General features: G+C 37.6%; 2 protein-coding genes and 1 long non-coding RNA gene across 3 annotated transcripts; 1 reads left to right on the top strand and 2 right to left on the bottom strand.

Moving 5' to 3' along the window:
* Positions 1-288: 288 nt before the first annotated feature.
* On the bottom strand, positions 289-18,503 carry LOC118501281. The gene is made up of 4 exons (XR_004903907.1): positions 18,492-18,503; positions 13,777-13,780; positions 525-532; positions 289-429 (listed from the first exon to the last, which is right to left on the bottom strand). It is a non-coding gene; the product is annotated as an uncharacterized LOC118501281 (long non-coding RNA).
* Positions 3,922-4,982, bottom strand: LOC114498959 (olfactory receptor 491-like). The gene has a single exon (XM_028514948.2). It carries the CDS (start codon positions 4,980-4,982, stop codon positions 4,050-4,052), a length of 933 nt encoding a protein of 310 aa, XP_028370749.2. The 3' UTR covers positions 3,922-4,049.
* Positions 10,750-12,995, top strand: LOC114499846 (cysteine and histidine-rich domain-containing protein 1-like). Its single transcript, XM_036028961.1, is given in 1 exon segment — positions 10,750-12,995. A coding segment is annotated over 1 exon segment (993 nt). The 5' UTR covers positions 10,750-10,767; the 3' UTR covers positions 11,761-12,995.

Here is an 18,503-nt window from a genome sequence, read left to right as displayed (position 1 = left end):
CATTTATATTCTCTGTGTTATTGTTGTAGTAATGCTCAGTTGTCTTTAACTTCATTTGAAAGAATTCTGTTAGAATGTATTCTGACAGCTCTCATATCAGCGTGCACTAAAAAAACTAAATCAAAGTTGCACTTTTGTGTATCCATTTTAATATTGAAGATGGAAGAAGATACAGAACATTTTTGTTGTATTATGCTTTATTATTTTAAGAAAGGTAAAAATGCAGGTGAAATGAAATATATATATATTTGTGCAGTGTATGGAGAAGATTCTGTGACTAACCAAAGGAGTCAAAAGTGGTTTGCAAAGTTTCTTGGTACTATTGATATTTGGCCAAATAATTCTTTGCTGTAGGGTTGTCTTATGTATTGGAAGGTGTTTTGCAGCACCCCTGGCCTCTACCCAGTAGAAGCCAATATCAGGAGGTAGCTGACATTCTCATATGCAAATCATTAGTTATTGGTGAAAATGAAAGATGTGTCTTTTATTGTACAGAAAGAAGCTAAACAAAATTTTTGCCCAACCCAATGTACTTTATCTTGCTGAATATCCTTATAATCATTACCCTAAAGTCTATATCACATAAATTGCTTGCCTCCATTTCATTTAGTTCTTCTTTTAGACAATACCTAGTTCTTTCATTAGGGGTCTATTTCTTTGTCTTCCCATTTTGGCTGCTTCTTTGTATTTAATGCATTGTACAGATCTGCAAAGACTTTGATGCCACCCTATGTTGGACACTGCCTGTGACTGGACCTGGGCAATCTGGAGTGATCAGTGATCCACAGCTGGTGCTTAAGCTGCACAGGGTGGGGCAGGAAGGATTCCTGTGGGTGGGGCCATTGCTTCCCTTCAGGCTTATGCTGCTTGGTGGGGAGTGTTCTAACCAAGAAAGATGGCTTCAGCATTATGGGGAAGGAGTCAGCACAGGGATCCTGGTGGCTGATCCTTCAGCTCTCTCCACAGAGCCACCAACCCCAGACTGTCCTTGAGAATCTCTAATCTACTCTGCCCTCCCTCCTCTGGAGCCCAGGGTAAAGTGGCTGCTAATGATATTTTTGCATTACCTCTTTAAGAGGCTCTGTCCATCTCTAGCCATCTCTATGTGGCAGACAGAAACCCACTGTTTTTTACAGCCAGGTGTTACTGGGGTTCCTTTCCCAATTCTGGTGCTCAAGGCTGGGGAGCCCTGCTAGGGATTTAGTCCCCTCACCTCTCAGGGGGAACACCCTGGCCACTGAAACATCCCTCCAGAACTTCTGCTGCTGCCCTGGGAGTCCAGCCAGCCCTCTCATGTCCCTGCACTAGATACCAATCTCAATGTGGTGATGTGGTTTCTTCCATCAGTTCTTGGTTAATAGGCTTCTCTACAGCTAGTGTTCAGTTGGTTATTCAGGATAATTTTTCTCTGAATTAGTTGTAATTCCAGAGTAGTCTTGGGAGAAGGTTAGTATAACTTCCACTTACTCCTCTGCCATCTAGGGTCTGCCCCAATTTTCTTCTCCATTGTTTTATGTTTTAGTTGTAAGTCTAGTTGGTCCTGGGAGCAAGTGACTGTATCTTCTCTTTTTCCACTGCCATCTTGGTCCTTCACTCTTGTCTCTTTGGCATTGTTTTGTAATTTTAGCTATTCTGATAGTTTTATATTTTTTTGGTGGTTTTAAGCATCTTCTCTGCTGCTTATTAGTAATTTGTATGTCTCCTCTTTAAAGTAAATATTCAAAGCTTTCTCCCATTTAAAAAAGTAGGCTGTCCCTTTCATTTAGTTATAAGAATTCTGTATATATTCTATATTTAGTCTTTTCTCATAAATATGTATTTTCTGATGTAATATGTTCTCTTTTTTAGTCTCCTAGATGATTTGTTTGAAGAGCAAATGTTTTAAATTTTGAAATCTAATGTCAATTTTATTTGTTATTTTTTGTAAGTTTCTGTCCTATCTAAAGACCTTTGCCTAATTTAAAGTTATAAATACTTCCTCATATACTTAGCTGTAAAAATGTTAGTTTTGTCTTTTGTATGAATATCTGTAATAGATTTGGAGTTGATCTTTCTCTCTGGCCTGTGATAAGTGTTATTGTTCATTATTTTCATATAGTACAAAGCTTTTGAAGTAACTGATGCTTAATACTTTTCCCCTGTTGATTTGCATTTTACATCCATCCAAAATAGATATACACATATATACATATATATGTGTGTGTATATATACACATGTGTGTGTGCGCGTATACCTCCAATGTACATGTGGACCTATTTCTAGACTATCTTTCTTGATCTGTATGGCTATCATTTCACCAATACCATACTGTCATAATTACTTTGGTTTTATGGTAAGTCTTGAAGTCATGTAGTGCTAGTCAGCCAAATTCTTTGTTTTAAAATTTTACTTTCACTTTCTGGCTTATTTTCATATCCACAAATAATCAGCTTCTCTATTCATAGAAAAGCCCTTTTATATTCTTTATCCATATTGCATTGAATCTGTAGGTCAATGTTTGGAGAGTCAGTCCCTTAATGATATCAAGTCTTCCAACCCATAAACATGGTTTCTCTCACTCCATTTATTTATGTCTTTTTTCTTTTTCTCATCAATGTTCTATAATTTTTAGTGAAGAAGTGTTACAGACTTTTTGATAATTTTATTCCTAAATATTTGTAGGTTTTGGCACATTATAAATGTACTCTTCTCTTTTAACCTTCCTGTTGTTTGCTATCATATAATATAAAAATGTTTGTATTAATTTTTTATTCTGCAATCTTACTAAATTAGTGATAAAATGATTTGTAGATGTCTTAGGATTTTTGGTATGAACATTTACTTCCATCATTGTATTTATTATATCTTTCCTTTATACCTCCCAATCCTCACTTCTCTTATCCCATTACACTGAGGCATGGACTTGCATGGTCTAAGTCTTGCTTTCAGATGCTCTCAACAGTCATCAACTGCTTTGAGATGGGAATGCCTGAGTCCAGACCCTTTCTAGTCTCATGGTGATGATGTAAATGAGGGTAGATCACTACCCAAGAAATACATTTATGTGCAATCTATGAGAACATTTTCAGTTTTTAATGGGTTATAGTTTCCTTGTAAATCCAGACAATGGAACTATGATTGATGTTAACAGCTTTATTTCAAGGCTTAGAATTTAAAAATACCCTTTTAATTCTTACCATTAAAGAAAACTTTATTTTGTCAAATGGAACTCTTTGTTTTTAACAAGTGTTTAAATATAGATAAACTTCCAGTCAAATCTTAAGACCTGATTTTCTAAAAGATGGGAACCAACCCAGTTTTCCCATCCTACACTTTGTTTTGGAATCTTCACAACCTAGACCGTTCTGGGGCAAGAGTTTGTTCAAGAAACTCATACTGAGGCTTGATCATGCTATGCAAATCCTCTGGAAAAATAACAGCTGGAATCCTGAGACTGATGAGTGGCATCACAGTAGAGATTAAGGGCATGGAATCAGAGCACTTGAGTCTACCTCTCTCCAGACAAACTATTGGATCTCCCTGAGACTCAGGAATCTAATCTGTGCATTGAGGAATACTTACAATACCGGGATCATGGGATTGCTGGGAGAATTAAATGGAGAAGTACAGCAGTTTGGGACCCAAAGTTTGTGGATTCAAACACTGGATGCACAGCCTCCTAGCTGCATGATTTTGGGCAATCTGTTTAATGCCTCTGTGCCTCAAATGATTTATTTGTAAAATAGAAATACTGGTTCTATTTAAGGCAGTTTTGGTGAACAATAAACCAGTTCATATATGTAATGTGCTTAGAACAGGCCTTGGCACATAGTAAGGACAAATTATTGTTTGCTAAATAAATTAAATAAGAAAAAGTGCTTGATCCTTACAGGTATTAATAATAGTAATAATTATAGTAATAATAATTGGTTTATAAGTGTATAAAAATAAGAGTTAGAAGAGGCATGAATTTAATTTAAGGAATCAGTTATGCAGCATCTGGTAGCTTCTCAGTGTGATACAGATAAACACAAACTTTATAGGACATCTGAAATGGTAAGAATGGATCCTAAGAATATAATCTGACAATTGCCTTTCTCACGGCCTCCTTCACATCTTTGTTCCTAAGACTGTAGATGAAAGGGTTCAACATGGGGATCACCACTGTGTAGAACACAGACACCACTTTGTTCTGGTCAGTTGAGTAGCTGGATTTGGGCATGACATAAATGAAGGTAATCGTTCCATAGTACAGAGTAACTGCAGTGAGGTGGGAGGTGCAGGTGGAGAAGGCTTTATGTCGTCCTTCAGCAGAACGCATCTTCAGGATGGTGGTGAGGATGCAGATGTAAGAGACAGATATCACAAACACTGTGACCACAATAATGGACCCAGAAGAGATGGAAGGAATAATTTCAACAATAGAGATATCTGAGCAGGAAATTTTTAACAAAGGGGAGAAATCACAGAAAAAGTGATCTACCTGATTTGGTCCACAGAAAGACAAACTCAATAAACAGCCAGTAAATGTCGAACCATTCACACACCCACCCAAGTAGGACATTCCCACTAAGAGAATGCAGATTCTGGGGGACATGTGTGTGGAGTAGAGCAGTGGGGAGCAGATGGCCACATAGCGATCATAGGCCATGACAGCCAGCAGGAAGCACTCAGTTGTCCCAAATGTGACCATAGAACAGAGCTGGGCTGTACAATAAGCAACACTGACAGAGGTTCCTTTCTTGAGGAAGCCTGTGAGCATAACAGGTGTGACGGATGAGGACTCACCAATGTCTACAAAGGCCAAATGGCAGAGGAAAAGGTACATTGGTGTATGAAGCTGAGGGCTGCTTATGATTAACATGATTATGCTTATATTGCCCATTAAGATGACGACATAGATTACTAGAAACACAATAAATAAAATGACACAAGCTGTAGCATTCTCTGTTAACCCCAAAATGATGAACTCCATTATGCTGGTGTGGTTTCCAACCTCCATGTCCTCTGTGAATTATTCTTGCTGAAGGAAATGTGAATATTTTCTATGCTTCCCCATGTTTTGCCAATGTGTTGTAACAAAGGCAAAGTTCCTCTCCTTTGAGGCAGTTCTGCAAAAGCAGAATTTATGATGAATAATAAGAAAAGACAGAGAAATTTTAGTATAATGCAATAATTTCAGGACATGCTGAAGATTTGGTGAAAATTGGAAAAGAAAGTTATGCTTATCAGAATGATAAAATAGAAGTATGAAATTATTTTTAAATATTTCTGTAAAATACTATAAAATAATTTAATTGCTACTTAATTTTCCTGAAAATTTCAGTTACGCACATCTTTTTTTCACCATTAACTTCACCTAAATAAAAATCCCTTCAGATACAACCTACAGATTTATAAATACTTTCTGTATACATTTGCTTTTACTATTTTAACATATATTCATGATTAAAGAAAGGCTCAGTGACACATCTTTAATAATGCCTCACAATACAGTTTCATTTATTATAATTTGGTGGCATACATTAAGTAGTATTTACATATGTGTAATCATGTAATATACTCTACTTTTGTCATTTAAAATTTCAATCAATATCATCAATAGAATATATCTCAGTTCCCTAAGAATTTTCATATCTGAAATGCTGAATGGAACACATCAAACTCCTTAGCAGGGTATTCACAAAGTTTCTTAATTTATCTCCAACTACTTTTCTAAATGTGTCTTCCTGTATATATGCGTTTTTGCGATTTATTTGCTATTAACATGAAACTGTTAACATGAACCTGAGGGTTTCTACTTAGTCTTATTGGTTCTCATTTGCAAGGAAACATTGTTCTGCTAACAAAATTATTTCAGTTTTTAACATTGTAACTACTTAATCTAAGTGATAAATATCAGAACAAAATATCATTAAAATATCTTCTTTTTGAATTAGGAAGCATTTAATATTTTCAATAGTGTGACTTACTTCTTTGATTGAATGGATAGTAAGATACAATGAACCAATAATTGGGAATCCACAGTTCATTAAAAAGTATGTTCTAGCCCTGGAGGCATAGCTCAGTGGATTGAGCACGGGCTGCCAACCAAACATTGCAGGTTGGATTTTCAGTCACGGCACATGCCTGGGTTGCAGGCCACGGACCCCAGGAACCCCACATTGATATTTCTATCTCTCTCTTTCCCCCTCCCTTCCCTCTCTAAAAATAAATAAATAAATAAATCTTTTTAAAAAATCTTTAAAAAACAGTACATTCTATCTCTTCTTTAATTTCGTTAAGTGCATCTAAATTACTCTAGTGATAGGCAGCTTGCTGCCATTGCTGTAAGATCTATCATTAAAATCTGTTTTTTATCTTACCAATGATCCTCAGGAGCAAACCTTGTCCTTTCTGTAGAAAAACTGTGACATTTTTGAATATATCTAGCTCGCTGCTTCTACTGCCTTTCCTTTCGTAAAATTAAGTATCTATAGTTCTCTGGCCATTCCACCTGTGGCACACTTTTCAGATCCCTCACACTGGTCCTTGTTTACCTCTGAATACACACTGGGGCTGAGCATTGGGCAGAGCATAGAGCCGAGAACCCAGCAGACTGTGGGGCTGCCTCTGCACCACTGTGCACACCGTGTGAGCCTCCATCTGTTCTGACAGCAGTTATCAATGTCAGGAGAGAAAAAGAGATCCTAGACCTCCCATTGGCCAGTTGTTTTAACTTCTACATGAAACCTCCGTGCCTCTCAGTGTTTTCATTTGTAAAATGGGTATAATTATTTCTGTAATGCAGCTTGGGTGTGAGATTAAAGAAATTATATTTATCAAGTGCCCAAAGGTATTTGGTCATACACCAAGGCTAAGTAACTATTACTTGTTAGGTAAAAATGAGGTGTTGGTAGGTTTTCTGGTGAGAAGTATATATAGCTTCTCTTCCAACACATGGCAGGAGATTTTCACTTCAAACACAAAAATAAGACTTGGAGTATAATATCTGATGCCAGACCACTTTTGGACTATGCCATTCAGATGCATAAGGAGGAAACTGATTCGTGCTACTCCCTTCCTCCTTCCACTACCCACCTAGGGTTCCTCCTTGAGCTCTTCACTCTGCTACCCACTCATGCTTGCCTATCTGCAGGAGGGACTCTGACTTTCACCTATCCCTTCACTCAATGCATGGTGACGAGAAGGCATAGGACTATGTGAGCCTCATCCAATCTGAATATCTGGTGGTTTCTCTGCAATTCCTTCCATAGTTTCAGTTACACAAGCACAGCAGTGGCTCTGGCTGGGCAGCCTGATTCAAGTGGCCAGAATAACCATCTTGCAGAGGATCCCTTGCTGAGGCCACAGGTTCCACAGTGGTCCATAGCTAAGTTGATGAGATAGCTTCTTTTATTTTCATTTCATGTAACAAATACAAATTTAAAGTACTTAAACAAAATCCACAAATATTAAACTGACCTTCAGAGCCTGAACTGTTGAGGATGAATTCCAGAGAGAATCCTATAAAACACAAGTTTTCCACTTAGTTTTATAAGTAGTTGTGGACTGAATACTTGACACTGTAGACCACTGAATGCTCTCCTTGATCAAGGACCACAATTACATAAATGCTGTGAGGATGAGGGTGGTTATCTGTATGGGTGGTGGGAGAAAAAGGAAGCTTGTAATAGATCACAACGAATCCCCTGGGGCTGTTTTAGCTTGCCCCATTGGGAAATATGTTCTCTCCTGTAGCAGACCTTGTCAAGCCTGGTGAGTCATTAAGGCCAGGCTGCCCTTCCCAAAGGGACAGCTATATGCCATGTGTCCTTTGGAATTCCTACTCCCTTACTTAATGAAAGTGAAGGAGAAAGTTCTTGCTCTCAAGAGCATGGGAAACACTCAGCACAATAGCTAACTACTTTATTAGCATTAGATGGATAATGCCACTGTACTTTCCAATAAGGTAACCTGTGAGTCAATATGAAAAGGAGCATTAGAATTGAAATAGGAAAAGAAGAAAACTACTGCTTTGACTTATTGACTATTTAGCTACAGAAAAAAAATAAGACAATTCCCTTTGGAATTCAGGATACACAGGATGGTCCCTATTTAAGTTTCTTGGAACTCTTTTCTTCTCACTGCTCAACAGAACAATTCAAGGAATTCTTCTGAGGCATCTAAGTATCCACATTCCTTTGAGCGAGCAGGCAATAGTCAATACATTAGATATCCCACCTTCTTTCATGTTTCTAAAGGTTACCATTAAGATCCATTATTGCTACAGATCTTTTCACACATTCTGATAAGATGAGGCATCTCCAATTGATTCATTTTGCTAGTCATAACCATCATTTTGCATCCTCAAGTTCTGCTCAAGGCTGGATTACCTTACTTCCTATAGCAATCATTTGAGTACCCCCATTCCAGAATTCTCTGATCCCATGTGAAAAAATATCCTGCAACCTAAAACCATCAAAATGTTTCACTGTAATACGTAAGCCTCCTTAGTTCATGTGCCCTTTTAAAAGTACTTAGATAGTTTTCAAGAAGCAGAATGAATTGCAAATCCAGAACAAGGAGTAAGACCATATCTTCACAGTGGTGATTTCCAGTAGATCTGCATCTTGCTCAATCCTTCTTCTGCATTAAATTGCATTATTCATCTTTTTGGACAATGGCAGTGGTCAGTGCTCCATCAGCCTTGAGAAGCTGAGAGCAAACCCATCACTCATCCAATCACTAATTTAACTAGCACATCATCCAAACTAAATTGAGGCCCTGCTATCCAAAACACAAAACAACCAAAATTCAACCTGGGTAGAATTTATCATGCAGTGTCATATGAACTACAATGAAGGCATGTAGAAGCAGCTTCAGAAATATAGGAGAAAGAATGATTTACTTTGTGCCTAAGGGGCTGGTCAGGGAAGGTGGCCTAAATAGGTCAGGTGCTGACAAAGGTGTATTTTCATGGGTCCTGATGGAAGCTTGGTGCAGAGACTTGGACAAAGAACTGTCAGAACAGAAATTTGGCTGGAGAGATAGAGACAAGAGTCAGTCCCATCAGGGCTCTAATTCCAACACTGCAGATAAAACAGTCCCATTGCTGGGGACTTCAAGTAGTGGGGAGAGAGCCATGGAGTAATGTGAGTAGGCAAGCAAAGACAAAACACAGTCCACTGTTACTTAAAACGTGGTCCATGGACTGGTCGCCATTAGCAAATTGTTCATTACCACTGCATGACAAACCAAGGGCCAGAAGTTGAAGGCAACTGTTATACAGTTTCATTGCAATTTGACAGAGTAATAGAGTAAATTTAAGTGTGTTAATTCTAATAATAAAACTGCATTTATATTTTGCTCATATTTAACTTTTAGTAGCTCCATAATAGTTTTACTATTTCCTAAAAATTTTTATCCATGGATGCTTGAAAGAAATAGTTTGAAAAACCCAATTTTTCAAAGGTGTGACCTTTTTACCCAGGAGTCCTGGGTTCAATTGGAGATTTATGAGCTCAGGAAAACTGTTTAACCTCTTTGAGACTCAATTTCATGGTTTCTAAAATGGGGTTAATAATTCCTATCCAATAGGCTGGCCATAGATTTAAATAACAACATATATTTATGCAGAAAAGTGAACTGAAGCTATTGATGGATCTCAAGTATGTGATAAATAGAAGGGAGTGCCTAAGCATTTCTCCTTGGATAGGTCACACTGATCAGAATTGGGTGGATCCCTATTACCTTTCTCAAATTATTGTATTTCTTCCTCAATCCCACATACTGCCTCCTATGAGATTCATGACGTTGCAACTACAACACCTTCTGGTTGCCACATTCGTCTCCCTGCCATTCCTCACTCCTTGAGGACTTTAGCACCTGCACCAAAATTTTCCTCTCCATCTCTCTACCTTGTCATCAGCAAGGACAACTTCTAATTACTCGTATATCTGAACTGATAACCTAACTTAAAATTCCTCTGTATTCTTGACTCTAAAAGTTTTTATTCATCTATACTCTTCTTATGAAATCCTCTATCAAATTCATACAGAATTTTCAGTTCTGTGCCTCTTAAGAATACGTAAAACTAAAAACATGGTGGTAAAGCCTAATCAGCCAAAGGCCACCAGAAACAGACTTGCAATGCAACAAGAGAAAGTTTGTCTGGTCAGTGCAGTGGTGAGATGCTTGCTCTCCAGAAGACCACCACATGCCTCTCAACAATGGAGAGAAGGTACATGCTTTCTGAAAAGTTTGGATTCTTATTGAAGAATCCTGAGGAGAGGAAAGGGGATGCAGAGATCAGTTCTTACTGGTTGCTGTTTCTGAGGTGATAGCAAAAGAGGAAGTAACCTGGGATTACACATTGTCATGAAATGAGGGCCATTTGGCAACTGTGTATCTCCAGCAATAAGTGGAAGCAGCACATCAAAACTAGAAGTATTATGGAGCATGTATAATAACCCATGGACGAAGATAAGGGGATGGAAGGGAATTGAATGTGGGAGATGGGGGTGAGTAGGGTGGGGCATACGGATGGGGGGAAAGGGGAAAACTGTAATTGAGCAACAATAAAAAACTAGATGTATTATTGGGAAGAAAGCAGTAGTCATTTAAAAATTAGATCATTATGGCTTTTTACTGCTGCTGCATAAACTTGGAATAAATTAATCTTTCACACCTTTTAAAAATTGGATTTCTGGCTGGCCAGACAGCAGAACAGTGGTAACGCGGGGGGAGTCATAAACGCACTGTCTTGTGATCTGGTTGTTTGAGCCTGGCCTGTATTGGTGGGGGAAATGGCCCTCCTGTGCTACAACTGGGGCTGCGGTCAGTGCTTCGATCCCGAAACCATTTCGGATGATGTTTGCACCTACCAACCAGGTGTTCCAGTCTTTCATGATCCATTAAAGGGTTGGTCTTGCTGTAAGAGAACAACTGATTTTTCTGATTTTTTAAGCATTGCAGGCTGTACAAAAGGAAAACATAATAGTGAAGAGCCACCTGAGCCAGTCAAACCTGAAGTCAAGACTACTGAGAAGAAGGAACTATCTGAATTGAAACACAAATTTCAGGAGCACATTATTCAAGCTCCTAAACCAGTAGAAGCAATAAAGAGGCCAAGCCCAGATGAACTAATGACAAATTTTGAATTAAAAGCATCTGCTTCCCTTAAACAAGCACTTGATAAACCTAAACTGTCATTGGGGAATGAAAAAAATAAAGATGAAGACAGTCATGAAATTAAAATGAGCACTTCATGTAAAAATGGAGGGTGTTGAAAGACATACCAGGGTCTGCAGAGCCTAGAAGAAGTCTGTGTATATCATTGTGGAGTACCTATTTTCCATGAAGGGATGAAATACTGGAGCTGTTGTAGAAGAAAAACTTCTGATTTTAATACATTCTTAGCCCAAGAGGGCTGTACAACAGGAAAACACATGTGGACTGCAAAGGATGCTGGGAAAAAAGTTGTTCTATGTAGACATGACTGGCATCAAACTGGGGGTGAAGTCACCATCTCAGTGTATGCTAAAAATTCACATCCAGAGCTGAGTCAGGTAGTCACAAACACTACATTGTTAAATGTGCACATTGTATTTGAAGGAGAAAAGGAATTTCATCAAAATGTGAAATTGTGGGGTGTGATTGATGTAAACCAAAGTTATGTAAGTATGACTGCAACAAAGATTGAGATCACCATGAGAAAAGCTGAACCTATGCAATGGTCAAGCCTTGAACTACCTGCAGCAAAAAACCAGGAAAAACAAAAAGGAGGTAAAGCAGAATGAACTGAGAGGGGATAACCAGCTATTGCCTCTTTCAAACTTCTTAACATGTGGTGAAATAATGGCTTGCTGCTGTAATCTTTAGTTTAATCTTTGGTTTTGCTGTTGTAGAATCTGGCATTTCAGGGTCAACAGTCTAGGTTCTTAAAAGCCAAAGTCAGTTTATCTTGTGCTTCCCATTTTTCTTTTGAGTTACCTAAGACTGATTATTCATTTCTCCTCACTAATAGAACTGTAGTTGTGTTCCATACTTGAAGAAGCTAGAAAACAGCTGACGAATAGAGTAGTTCTTAGTAAATATTATGTCAAGCAGCAAAATGTAAAGTAATATTTGTTCACATCTCTTTCTATTATTTCATAATTAGTAAAACGATGAAATGTCAAAATTTTAATTAGATTTTTCATGCATTTTTGTTCCTATAATACTTGAAAATCTTGAAGGAAAAGGTAAAGCTCTGCAATGTTTCTTCCACTTGGGTCAGTTACTTTCTGTAAGAGGATTAATTCGGAAGTAGTGTAATACGTAGTTAAACAGAAATATATGCGTTGATGAACAAATCAGAACTTGCAACTAATTGAAAAAAAAATTTTATCAATACCTGTATTACTTGCCAAACAGTACCATTTAATAGTATAGGAAACATTATAAATAAAAGTGTAGAGGTATCAATTTGGTTAAAATTCACCATTTTGTAAGACTAAGCAATAATGTTAAATATCTCTTCCCTAATTATTTACAATGTCTTGGTATGGTGTTATGGCTAAATTGTATCTGAATTACAGCTTACACCCTCTTAAAATTTTTAGTTAATTATAAAGAGAAACTAAATCTATATCTGGCTTTCCTTGCTAAACTATATCTGTAAAATTATAGATTAAAAGGCTTATGGAAATACATTAGTTCCAGAAAGCTAAATATTTAAGCTTTGCTTTATGACAACTATCTATTACATGTTAAATAGAATAGCTTAATTATTTTATAGTTTTTTAGGCTTTCCTGAACAGTTTGACAATTCTAAGTGATACAGTGTTGATTATATATTGTACTGTATTAAACAGGTATCACAGAATTAGATTGTTTATGCTAACTGACACCATTAAATGACAGGTTACTTTTTGAGGTAGTGCAGAGCTCATGAAGACAATGAAAAATGTTATGAAGGCAAAAAATGGCAGAATTTAATAAATTTGGGCATGAATTATGCTTACATAGATTAAAATGATTATTTCCTAAAAAATATTGGATTTCTTATTCTCTTCTTTAGTCATGAAGGCTCTTTATATGCTTTTGATACAAACCCTTTAATACATATACATAGTAAATAATTTATTGCAATGTGTATCTTGGCCTTTTATTTTTAACAATGTCTTTTAAAGCTATTAGGGCTTTAATTTTTATGAAGTCTGGGTTATTATATTTCAAGTTCATGTGTTTGGTGTTATATAAGATATCTTTGCCTCAGGTCAATCAAGTTTCCTGTATAGTTTTTTCCTTGAAATTATGTAGTGTTTGTTTACATTTATTCCTAAACTCTTCTTTATCTTAATTTTTGTTTTATGTGTGAATTAAGCATTGAAGTGTTTTTTTTTTAATGGATAGTTACTTGATCCAGTCTCCCCAGTGGGAGACTCTTGACCTGTCCTTGTGAGCCCCACTCTGCTGAGCTGAGTCCCACAGGGGGATTGGTGTACTACTCAGACCTGGAAACTTTGGAGAGTGTCTCTTTTGGAGCTCTTGTCAGGACTCAAATGAACACTGGGTTGTGTGGCTGTGGCTCAGGGCCAGGCCTTACTCCACCTGTCAGTTCAGCCAGCACTATTCCCTCAACAGGAAATCTTTTTGACCTGTCCTGTCATCTCCTGGGGGCTCTTCCCTGCTGAGCTTGCTCCTGCAGAGGGGCGGGCTGGCTGCACCAACCTGATCCTTCAAAGCACTCCTCCTGGGGGAACTAGAGTTGGACTATCTGGCAGGGACTGAGTGGTATGGCTCTGGAGTAGGGGCCATATTCTGCTTCCTACCTCACTGAGTATCTGATCATTCTGCCTCCAAGCAGGAGATATTGTCCCCATCCTCCTGACCCTGGTCATGCTACCCTACTAAGCTTGTACCTTGTGTAAGAGTGTGGGGGTTGTGGCCAGCCAGGGCCCACTCTACAGTCTTTCCTTAGAAAGCCCTGGAAGAAAAGCAGTCAACCTCAGAGGGTGGCAGAGTAGCTGACAGGTGTAGGCAGATCTCAGGGTGCCTTGGAGCTTTAACTGATCTGCCCCTGGCTCAGAAATGGTGGAATCTAGCCCCTGTACATAGCTTGTCTCCTCGCATGCTCACCCAGGTCCAGCAGAGACAGCCACAAACAGTGAATAGCATGGAGATCCAGAGAAGTAGCCCAAGGCCAGGTACTTGTTGCCTCTGACATTGACCTGCACCAGAACCACCCCTCCAAGTGGACTCAGAACCATTGTAACTGTGGTGGGCCTCAGACCACACCAGAGCTACACACAACTAGCCACATACCCAGCATGCTTAAAGGGGGATTCTAGCAGGCACCATACCTTGCTGGAACATCTGCCTGTGTGGGCAGCCACACTCATATACTGTGATTGAGGTCTATCCTTATACTCAGCCAGCCTGAGGTTTGATCCCACTCACAAATGGGCCAACAGCATTGAAGACTCAACTGAAAAGGAAGGGTACACATAATCCACAAAAGGTGTGTTCCTGGAGTACTTAGCTCAGGTGAGCTGGAAAGACAGATAGAGAACTTCCCAGACAGGAAAAAGATAAAGGACTACATCATCACCAAACCAGTATTATATGAAAAATTAAGGGGTCTCCTTTAAGAAAAAGAAGAAGATCAAAAATATGAACAAAAATGACACCACATACACCCATTAGTAACTGAATCTAAAAAGACAAAATAAATGAACAAGAAAAACAGAAAGAATCATACATACAGAGAATGTTTTGATGTTTGCTAAATGGGAGGAGTGTCAGTGGGATGGACAAAACAGGTGAAGGGATTAACAAGTACACATTGGTTGTTACAGAATAGTCATGAAATATAAAGTACAGCAGAGGGAATATAGCAGCCAAAGAATATATATGCATGACCCACGGACATAGACAATGACATAGGGACTGCCTGAGGCTGGAGAAGTCTGAATGCAGGGGGCAAAGGAAGAAAAATTGGGGCAACTGAAATAGCATAAACAATAACACATAATTCAGATTAAAAAATAAAATAAATTTCACCAATTATCTCTAAAAAGAGAGACATAAGGTAGCTGAATACACAAAAAACAAGATCCATGTATATACGCTGTCTAAAAGAGACCCACATTAGAACAAGTGATACACAAAGTCTGTAAATGAAGAGATGGAAAAAGATACCCCATGCAAATGAAACAAATAAAAAGCTGGCATAGCAATACTTATATCAGACAAAATAGACTTCAAAACAAAGGCCATAACAAGAGACAAATAAGAACACTAAAGAAATACTAAAGGGATCGATCCAACAAGAAGGTATAACCCTTCTAAATATATATGCACCCAACATAGGAGCACCTCAGTATATAAAAAAATCTTGGTGGACATGAAGGGAGAGATTGACAGTAGCACAGTCATAGCAGGAGATTTTAGCACCTCATTTACATCAGTATATAGATCTTCCTGACCAAAAAAAAATCAACAAGGCAACAGGGGCCTTTAGAACACATTAGACCACATGCATTTAATTGATATGTATGACAGGGCAACTGAATATACATTCTTTTCAAGTGCACTTGGGGCATTCTCTAGAATAGGCCACATGTTAGAATACAAAACAAGTCTTACTAATATCAAAAAGATTGCAATCATAACCAGTAACTTCTGAACGTTAGTGGTATGAAACTAGGAATCAAGTACGATAAAATCCCCATGAAAAACCCACAGATGGAGGCTAAATAACACTTTAGTAACATCAACAAAATGGAAAGAGAACCAACCATATGGAAGAACATATTTGTCAATGATACTTCCGCTAGGGTATAATCTCCAAAATATATAAGGAACTCACATGACTCCACACCAGGAAGATGAATAATCCAATTAAAAATAGGAAAAACACCTGAACAAACAATTCTCCAAGGAGAACCCATACACCCATGAAAAAATGCTGAACATCACTAGCCATCAGAGTGATGCAAATTGAAACCACAATGAGATATGACTTCACATCAGTCAGAACGGCCATCATAAACAAATCAAGAAACAAGCGCCAGTGACACTGTGGAAAAAAGGGAACCCTAGTGCACTGTTGGTGGAAAAGCAAACTGCTGCATCCACTGTGAAAAACAGTATGGAATTTCCCCAAAAAACTAAAGATAAAAGTGCCTTTTGATCCAGTAGGGGTTATACCCTGGAATCCTAAATAACCAATCCAAAAGAACCTATACACCCCAATGTTCATATCAGCATTATTTATAATAGCCAAGTGCTGGAAAAAGCCTAAGTGCCCATCAGTAAATGAATGGATTAAATACTATGGTACATTAGTACCATACGATGTACACGATGAAATGCTATGCAGTAGAAAGAAAGAAGGAGCTCCTACCCTTTGTGACAGCAGGCATGGAACTGGAAACCTTTATGCTAAGCAAAAAAAGCCAGGCAGTGAAAGACAAATACCACATGATCTCACCTATAAGTGGATTTAATAAATAAAAGAAAAAAAATAGCAAAATGTAGCCAGAGATATGGAAATACAGAAAAAACTGACAGTGAACAGAGGGGAGGCAGGAGAGGGATAACAGGGGAAAGAAGGGGAAGGGGCAAGCCAAAGAACAGGAACAGAGGGTACATGGGCATGGACAGTGGGGTAGGGATTGACTGTGGGAGTAGGGCTGGGGAGAGCAATGGGGGAAAAGTTGTTAAAACTGTAACTAAATAATAAACAAGTGCAGATACAAACAAAATTACATGTTAGTAAACAATGAATGGATCAACAACGAGATCAAGAAAGAAATAAAAATTTACCTTGAGATAAATGTGAATGAACACACAACAACCCCAAATCTATGGGACACAGCAAAAGCAGTCCCAAGACGGAAATTCATAGCATTACAGGACTACCTCAAGAAGCAAGAAAAATCTCAAATAAACAATTGAACCTTATACCTAAACTAGGAAAAAAATTAAAAAGAAAGCCCAAAGTGAGTACAAGGAAGGAAATAATAAAGATCACATCAGAAGTAAATTAAATAGAATCAATATCAACAATACAAAAGATCAATGAAACTGACAGCTGATTCTTTGAAAAGATAAACAAGACTGATGAACAATTAATCAGATTCATAAAAAAAAAACAAAAACCCAGAGGTCCCCTCAAAATAAAATCATAAAAGGAAGACAAGTACCAACTGACATTACAGAAATACAGAGGATGTTAGTAAGAACATATTATGAAAAATTATATGATAAAAAACTGAACAATCTGGATGAAATGGATAAATTCCTACATACAATCCTCCAAAGCTGAATCAGGAAGAATCAGAAAATTTGACTATATCAATTAGAACGAATGAAATCAAAGCAGTAATCAAAAAACCCCCAGCAAACACAAGTTCTGGACCAGATGACTTCACAGGCAAATTTTCCCAAACATTTAAAGAACTAAGTATCCTTCTAAAACTATTCCAAAATATTCAGGTGAAGTGAAGGCTCTCAAGCCCATTTTACCATGCCAGCATTATCCTAACTCTAAAACTAGGTAGCACCACAAAAAGAAAGAAAATAATAGGCCAATGTCCCTGATGAACATAGACATGAAAATCTTCAACAAAATATTAGCAAATGGAATCCAGCAATACATTAAAAAGACTATATACTATGATCTATTGGGATTTAGTCTGGGGACCCATGGTTGGTACAATATTTGTAAATCAATAAACATACACCACATAAACAAAATGAAGGGTAAAACGCACATTGTCACATCACTAGATGCAGAAAAAAGCATTAATAAAATCCAGATCCTATTTATGGTAACAACAACAACAACAACAACAAAACTCTCAGCAAAGTGAGGATAGATGGAACATACCTCAACATAATAAAGGCCATAAAAGACAAACCCACAGCTAACATGATACTCAATGGGCAAAAAACTAGAAGCATTTCCCTTAAAGTCAGGAACAAGGCAGAGATGTCCACTTTCACCTCTCTTATTCAACACAATACTAGTAGTCCTAGCCACAGCAATCAGACAAGAAGAAGAAATATAAGACATCCTAATTGTAAAGAAAAAAGAAGTAAAGCTGTCATTATTTGCAGATAGTGTGATACTGTATATAGAAAACCCTAAACATTCTACCAAAAAACTAATAGAATTATAAAAGAAATTCAGTAAAGTAGCAGGCTACAAAGTAAATATCCAGAAATTGGTTGCATTGTTTATACACCAGTGATGAGCTGGTTCCTCAGAAAGGAAAACTAAGAAAATAATCCTATTAACAACTGCACCAAAAAGTAAAATACCTAGGAATAAATTTATTCGAGGATATAAAAGACCTGCACTCAGGAAATTATAAGACACTGAAGAAAGAAACTGAATAAGATACAAATAAGTGGAAGCATATATGGTGTTCATTGGCAGGAAAAATCATCATGAAAATGTCCATATTACCCAAACCAATCCATAGATTAAACATAATTCCTATCAAGATACCAGAGGTGTATTTCACAGAACTAGAACAAATATTCCAAA

This window comes from Phyllostomus discolor, chromosome 6 (assembly GCF_004126475.2).
Source record: "Phyllostomus discolor isolate MPI-MPIP mPhyDis1 chromosome 6, mPhyDis1.pri.v3, whole genome shotgun sequence".
Lineage (NCBI taxonomy): Eukaryota > Metazoa > Chordata > Mammalia > Chiroptera > Phyllostomidae > Phyllostomus > Phyllostomus discolor.
The sequence above is the reverse complement of the archived record's forward strand: the minus strand, read 5'-3'. Positions and strand labels throughout refer to the sequence as shown.

Coding starts and splice junctions, on each gene's coding strand:
- LOC114498959 (XM_028514948.2), bottom strand. CDS start 4,982: ATGGAGGTTGGAAACCACACCAGCATAATGGAGTTCATCATTTTGGGG.